Source organism: Nothoprocta perdicaria, unplaced genomic scaffold (genome assembly GCF_003342845.1).
Source record: "Nothoprocta perdicaria isolate Ctin4 unplaced genomic scaffold, notPer1 scaffold_65, whole genome shotgun sequence".
Lineage (NCBI taxonomy): Eukaryota > Metazoa > Chordata > Aves > Tinamiformes > Tinamidae > Nothoprocta > Nothoprocta perdicaria.
In genome coordinates, this window is record NW_020455921.1 from 354327 (window position 1) to 362606 (window position 8280).

At 37.8% G+C, this 8280-nt stretch overlaps 1 protein-coding gene across 1 annotated transcript in view; it reads right to left on the minus strand.

Annotated features, from left to right (window-relative positions):
• Positions 1-8280, minus strand: part of RAB2A (RAB2A, member RAS oncogene family) — a 38290-nt gene that overhangs the window by 7277 nt on the left and 22733 nt on the right. The window contains exons 5-7 of the mRNA XM_026050083.1: positions 7887-7969; positions 6344-6436; positions 2690-2801 (exon numbers count right to left, since the gene is read on the minus strand). Coding sequence (XP_025905868.1) covers positions 2690-2801; positions 6344-6436; positions 7887-7969 — 288 coding nt within the window. The remainder of the gene's footprint in view (positions 1-2689; positions 2802-6343; positions 6437-7886; positions 7970-8280) is intronic.

Here is an 8280-nt window from a genome sequence, read left to right on the forward strand (position 1 = left end):
CATCCTTCTGACAAGGCTATAATTCACAGTCATACACTGATGCTGAATTACCACCACCCAAAAAGATCCCCCCCCCCAAAAAAACCCAGATATGATATAAAGTTAATCTCCTCTTGTAAATGAGGGAATAAATATCTCAAATACTATGTGTAATTTTAATGCAAGGTAGAAAAGTAACTGCATTCTGATTAAAATAAGCACAAAATCACTTATGTTTTGCTAGCTGGTTACTCATGGTAGTGGCTTCAGACGAAGGCTAAACGGAACTCGAGGAAAAAGAAAAAGCTGCTTTGACAAATACAGCGCAGCCAAGGATGCCGGTCAGACTAGTCTTGGGACAGCAGCTAGGGAAATCTGTACCTTAAAGAAAAAAGGTGATTAATCCTTGTATCTTCCTAATGCTGGAGGAGCTCTTCTCACCCCACTACATTCCACACTAAGCAYGATGACTTAAGCCCGTGGCTACGCTGCAGTCTTGGAAACCTCCAAGGAAGCTGTGGAGAGTTCACACTTAGTGCCTGCCCCCAACCACCAATGACCTGTTGTGCAAACAGGGCAAAYGCTTCCGAGCGGCTGAGGACGAGATGAACAGCCAGCAGGATGTTCACAACTGCTAAGCATTCCCGTTAATATTTGCATGTCATCTGAGGATCCAAGCACGATACAGGACAATCTACTACCTTGTCTGAGTATAGTCAGTGGTAGAAAACATGAGAGAAGTGATTTCAACAAAGGAGACGGCTAAACCAAACAAAAGCCTTGATGACCAAAGTGGGCTGGCTCTGAAGAAGCAGTTACAGACTTTCTACCATTACGCTGAAACACCTACAGTACATGCTTATGACACAAATTGAAGTAATTCAACAAAGCTGGGTCAGAAAATGGTGTTGGACTGACCACACCTCGTCTCCAGACTTGCACTGTCTCTCACCACAGGGAAACAGAGCATTTTCAACTAGAGAGATGAAAAAATCCATAACCAAAACGTCTCTCCTGGCCATTTACCTTCTTCTGGCACACCACAGGGCGCAGCTGCCCACGTGCTTTGTTCCAGCAACACATGTGCACGAAACGCGAGCAGCCTTTAACCTAACGGCACTGACGAGGACCACAGGAGCTTTACGTCCGATGCCTGATGGTGCAGACCTGCTCTCTTGCTTCATCCAGCACCAAGGGTTTGCAAGGCCACAGGCTCCCCCAAATGCACCGGGTAGCCACCTTGGTGCTCAGCGTACAAGGACCATGCGAGAACRGGCCCTGTTGCTGCAGCTCCCTTCACTGTGGCTGCAAAGCAGAGGAAATCAGGAAGCGCAGGCTGTATCTGCATCTAGACTGCTGCGGAAAGCTCAGGCAGGAAGCAATCCCAAACTAATAACACAGAAATAATTGGTAATTAATGGGATTCCCTCACTAAAGTAGCTATTCAGAAGGTGTGGAGTGTGGTTGGATAATGTTGGACCAGAGAATAATGCAGTAGCCTCTATGAAGCTAACGGCGCCTCGCTTTCACAAATTATCAAAATTGAGTCAATTGTTGTAGCAGTAGTAGTTTCTTTACAGTAGTTTCTGTAGTTTCCATAGTTTCTTTTTCCCTCAAGGATGTAAATTCCATAGCAATCACAACACTACGAACTTAAGAAGCCAATCTATAGCAGCAAAGATGGAGAGTTATCACTAGGAACTTAGAAACTTCATGAAAACAATTCTGTAAAACAAAACTAAACCAAACCAGAAGAGCAAAAAGCACACTTACTACTGTAGGGTTGATTTGATCCAAATACCTCAAATGAGTGGAAGAATCGTATAAACCCCATTATTGATGTGTTTATCTTGCACTTAGGCAATTTTAGGGAAAAGGAAGGATGAACTACACAGCATGAGAAGTTGAACAATGTCATGCTCTTGCACAACAGATGAATAACCCAGGTGGTGCAAAACGAGCATGGCTCTAAGATGAGTGATCTTTCTACTCTACACAGCATTAATACCTCAGTTTACTGTCCTTTGGGAAYGGTGGGGGATAAATTTAAGTGAGATATGCAAGAATGTTAGATGTCCACAAACATCAGCAATAAACAAAATGGAGAGTAAATGTTGTTTTAAAACAGAAAAGAATGAAAAAGATTACATTATTCAAATACAAAGCACACAAGAAAGAGAATGATCTCTTCCCCAGGTCCATAGAGGACACAGCAAGAAACTGCATAGGTGAGCTGCAGCAAGGAAGATTTCTTCTAGATATTTGAGGGGAAAGATGGTGATTRCCTTACAWTAAAGGATACCAAATTACATTAGATTGTCTGGAAAGGCTGTGAAATATTAAGAGGTCTTTAAGAACAGGTTAGACTGACATCTGTTAAGGATACAAAGTATTCCTCTTGCTTTGGACAATAACCTATTCCAGTTTTATCTTTCAGACTCCAAGACAGTCAGATGTACCCTAATTTCCTTGATCAAAATATTTTTAAAAGAATAAATATTAAACAAGCTACTAGAGGCTCAGCAATCTGATTAGTGCCATGCAATCAGATACAGATACATGCTTTCTATATAATAATGTAAAGTTATGGAGTAAAGTTAAAGAATCTCAAACCTAGAGGAATAGAGCCCGCACAAGTCACAGACTGCAATTCAAAACAATTATTTTTACTTAACAAATAAAAGAAATAAACAACTCAGTATGAAGTTACCTCTTCTACGTTAGAAGCCGTTTTGGCAGATGTCTCCATAAAGATGAGCCCGTGCTCTCGTGCAAATGCTTCACCTTCTTCCTTCTTGACTTCTCGTCTAGATTCTAAATCACTAAGATGGAAAACAAACAACCCAAGTTCCTTGTATGGTCCAGCACGTGTAAATATCATAAATATCATTCTTCAGAGACATGCTCATTAGCCTACGTTCCCCCATTAGGTCTTACGTACATATTCATATCGACTAAAGTCTCTCCATCAAGCAGAACTACTAGGAACATTGCACTTGCAGCACAGGAACTATATGCACTGTTATACAAAGCCACGGAATCTCATTTCTTTAAGGCATCAACCCCCAACTGACATAGATCTTACCACAGATTTCAGTGAAAGGGCTTTCAACTGCATGCATGTATGCTCATCTAGTTCTTCCTTCAATACTAACTTTAGAAAACACATTTTGAGATACCTATCACTCCTTTTAGTAAAATGTTACATAGTAACCCACACTGCAAAAGCTGAATTGATAGCAGCTTTTAATACCATTAAGAAATCTTTTACAAAAAAAAAAAGTAGAACTAGCTCCTTTTTTTCCCCTAATCACTGAAAAAACCATTTTCATGAAGTTGATTTCTGTTCTGATAAAAAAAAAAAAAAAAAAAAAAAAGACTAGGGTTTCTGTTCTGATTAAAACAAGAAAAAAAAAGAAAAACAAAACAGGGTATTTTAAACTATATTATCTGTTCCCCCCGACAAGCCAGAATTTAGGTTTTGACACTGCAGGCCTGACCTGGCCCTTTAGCAGCAGAGGAACATTAGGGGATTGCTGCACAATTTTTTGTTTCCTGCTTTCCAAGCAGTCTAGATGAAAGTTAAATATTATATGAAAAAAAAAAAAAAAAAAAAAAAAAAAAAAAAAAAAAAGGAAAAAAAAAGCTTTTGACCTGGATAATTAAAGACAAATTCACTTCTGGGAACTACAAATAAGCATTTTACTTATTAAATCTTCCTTAGCAACAGTTTCTCTGCTTCCCTCTTTGCAAGTACATTGCAAGTACTAAACAACAATGCTGCATTTAAATTGTGCATGTGAAAGGACGTTCTCAGATGCACAGTTCCAAATTAAACAGCATGCAAATGCATGGATTTACTTTGCAGCTAGGCTGCCAGTAAGAAGTATCATATGGGCTTCAGTGCTGCAATTCTCACAATTAAAAATATACCCCAAAAATAAACCTTACTGCAGCAGCTATTTTGTAGCAAGTCAATTTTTGTTATTTTAATCACTTCCTCCTAGTTTAGACGAATTAGAGAATCAAGAATCATTTGAACATGGAGCATTTGGAGCTGAGGATATATGAGAAGTCTTCTTAAAACAATTCTGATGTTCACAATAAACAAGAATTCTCCATATGTCAGTTTAGGCTTAAGCCAAGTTAACAGGTATTCATTCTGGTGCTCCTGAAGTACCTGACACTATTTGCAAATTTGAACAATGYTTTATTCATTGGTTACTACTACTATACCCTCAATAAGACCTTTTAATTTAAAGGCTTGGTTCAGTACAGCATTATCTCAATACTAAAACAGAAATAAACTATTTAAGGGACAGCAGCTTCATCAAAAGCTGCAGTGATTACCCAGTGTAAACCCTCTACTGATACTTTAGCATATCTGTATAAGAGCTTTAACTGCTTCTACTAACCACAGTTGTCTTCCTCTCTCCATACATCACATTCCAATAATTCGAAGCATTTGGTCTTACTAGAGCAATATAGCTATGTTTTGTTCTGGAAAGAAGATTAAGTATAGTATTTGTAATGTTTTGCCACCAATATTTCCACTGTTTTCAAAAACCAACTACTATATTTCAAATCAAGTTCCCAATGTTTTTCAAATCTAGTAACGAGTCAGTAGGACAAAAGTATTAGAGAAACTTTTTGGATTCTTACAAAGTTTATTCCTGCAAAAATCTCATGCTGGTTTCCATGGCCTTGTTTCCCCCAGGCTCCAGTGAAACGTCCTGCTCCTATGTCCTACCAAATGCTTTCAGCACAATGCAACGCAGTTAAAGGCATTTCCTCCTCGTCTTCCTCTTGGAGGCTTGAAACAATGCTTYTTAAAGAATCATCTTAAAAAAGCTACTTCCTCTAGCATCATAACCTCTAGTTTAGGATATAAAATCTAAGTATACTCATTGTTTAAATAATCTTTAGTTACAACTGGATAACTACTGGGCTAGTCACAAGTAGTGARTGTATAGCAAGATACAGTCATGGTCAAATCAAGACTGTATCAGACACAGGAACAGCCACAGATGTCTTACCTGAGTATGCCTCATTTAGTAAGAAATTACATTTTTTTATAATAATTTGTAAAGACTTTACTTATTATTAACTCTACTAAAAAAGTTTCTTGGCCATTTCCAGATTAYGTGAGTGGAGGCTTCATAACTGATGTTCTGATGTTTACATGACAGGACAGTATTTCSGGGGGGTTTAGGCAGGGAAAGGCAGAAGGGACGAGCAGGGCAGACGGGTGAGAGCAGCCTGCCGTTCCCACCAGGCTGCTCCGCAGCAGCAGCACAGACACGATCTTGCTCTTTTAATATTAGGTTTCCAGGGAGAAGCCTACACACTTTTTTCGGCTGGCATTTCTACCTTCAAGAATTGCTGAGGGATGGAGACAAGTTGAGGTCAATTAGGAAAAGGCAAGTGTAGCCTAACTAACAAGTTACTAAATTCTGAAATCATGGTCTTTGATATCTAGGGAAAAAAAAAATCCTACAATTCCAGGAAAAAAAAAAATCTAGACACGATGCTAGCATTTATCACTAGATAAACTAAAGCTAAGTTTAGTGTATTCAGTAATGTGTTTTTGTAAAGAACTTCAACATCTACAGTTTTTCCCTATTGACACTGAGACCTTCCAAATGTTTGGGTGACAAAAAGACCAAGTAGAAAAATCATTAAAAAAAAATAATAACCAGTTTCCAAAACATCTTAATTGAATTTTCAGCAGCCGATGTACCTAACAGTTACCTGAATTGACCAGAAAATGGTAAAATCCTTGTAATCATTAGAAAAATAGCATTCATCCCCTGCCAATCCATGGATAAAACATAATACACAGAACAGATTTAGAAATCATGAATATCTCATGTAACAAAAAAGCACACAAACTCATTAGATTTAACAAATGGAATGTGTTTCTGAAGTAAATCTTGTAATATGGGTCACATCTCAGGTAACAGCATTTTCTTTGGTATGACTCTGAACTGATCTTTTGGTATTGTTAACAATATCTAACATGAGGCTCCCTTTAAAAGGGAGACATCCAAGAGCTTTTGGAGGATGATTCAAGGGGTTAAAAAATAGTGAGAAAAAATAATTCACATAATTSCCCGTTTTATGCGTTCATGACCAATCTTTTTTAAAAAAATASTTCAGAAAACTGTAGAGAATGTAAAGTAAATGTGTACTGCACACACTTGAAAAGGAAAGGTGTTAGCTTCACTGTAGAACTATGTTCAGTGACTGAAAGCTCCTTACAGTTAGGTTCCTTCTTTCAAGTACRAATATGCAAGAGGAAGAACCCAAACAAACACCCCATCAAGCTTTGCTGCCTACATATYTCATAATGATTGAGTTTTACCTTTTATTCCCAATAAGCATTATGACCATGTTGGAATTGGAATGCTGACGAGCATCTTCTAACCAAGTTGTCAGGTGATTGAAAGTGTCCCTCCTAAACAGGACAAGAATGAAAGTTACAAGCTGCATTTCAAAAAAAATCATTTTCCCTATCTTTTGCCCTTAAACTCATATTAAGCCTTGATTAYGCTTAGATTATATTCCATTACTTATTAATGAACGCAAAGGATTAAATTCCTGACCATTAAAATTCATCRGTCAGACTCCACAGACCTCAGAAGAACCAAATTTCACCGAGTTTGTGCACTGGTACCTGTTCACACATTTGACAATACTTCAGAGTAGGTAATCAAGACTAAAGAATATCWTAACACTGTATGCAGTATTATTTTTGATAGTCTGTCAATAACTGTTTTTAATACAAAGCTGTTTACATGGTTATTTATAAACTATTTTTTTCCCTCTGCCTCCTGGAACTTACTGAGCAAAATTTAGAGGGACCAACACACAAATAAAAGGAAGGAAAGCTCCAGTTTAGCTAACGTCTCTACTTGAGCAATACAGTTATTAGGGCACATGCTCCATGGGTAAGAGCTAGTTATTCCTTTGTCAGAGGGACAAAGGCAAACGAGAATTTAGTAACCAAGGAGCATCAAGTATTTAAAAATTGCTTAGAATAACTAAACACATTCCCTATACAGTAAAAAAAAATACTATTTTTTAAACCATAAAATACTGCATTTTATACATATATAAAATCCACTGAACAAGACTTTAAAAGTACAATACATGCTTGAGCCTGCAAACAAGCAAATGATGTGTTCACACATAGGCGAAAAGCAGTTTACATTCATTTTCTGTGAGTTAAGACRCTGGATAATTCACTTGGCAGCAGTTTTTGCAAGTAGGGAAGGTGTAACAGGGTAGCATTCTACAGACTTCACTGTGCACAGCAAATCTTACAGAAGGTTATTAGCTGGACATTTTCTTAAACTAATGACCATTGTCTAATCAAAAAAAATCCCAGAGTTTTACACATTATATATAGCTTTTTATTCAGGAGAGCAGGAAAGCCTTAGTCACTTAGTAACTGTGCAAGCGCTGTGTTCTCCTAACTTGGCATCCGTAGATGTTTTCCAGCATTTCTACCCAATCACTTTGATGCTCCCCCATTTCCCTCTTTTGCAGAACAGCATGACTGAAATGTTTGCAAATGGCTAAAGAAAAATTACACTTCATTCTAATAAATTCATAAGGAAGGAATTCATTAAATATTTTAAGGCCTTTTCTCAAAATAATGGCCATTCATTGTCAGAGTTTATGATTTTATGCACSCTCAGCCAGTATCCAGAGAAAATTAAGGAGAGCACCGTGCACCTGGATCACACTTTGACTTAGAGCACTTAAGGTAAGTGTTACAGCATTAAACTGACAAATACCTATTTTAAAAAGCCATGCTAACGTAGACATCATAACCTGCCACAGTGCAGTTCTACAGAGACAGACACATTTAATCCAAGTTTTACTTCCCTCCATATTCTCACCTTGTAATATCATACACTAGTAAAGCCCCTGCTGCCCCTCTGTAGTAAGACCTCGTGATGGAGCGGAAGGACTCCTGCCCTGCCTGTGGGAGACAAAGTTTCATTATTTCATGTCAAAGGGTTTTGTTTCGTTGGATTTGTTTTTGTGCCCAAAACCACAAACTTCCAAAGACTTTTTGCAGGGAGGACTGTGGGGAGAGAGATCAGAGAGGAACTGGGCATAAAAAGTCTTTAACACTCACAGAAGAAGGCACATAAGGAAGGGAGACCAACTACAGAACAGTGCTGTTAAAAATACTCCAGTTAAATATTCTAATGTACGTATGTGTGTGTACATATACATACCCAATATTTTTATGCATCTATTTTTTATATATATTACATATATATATAT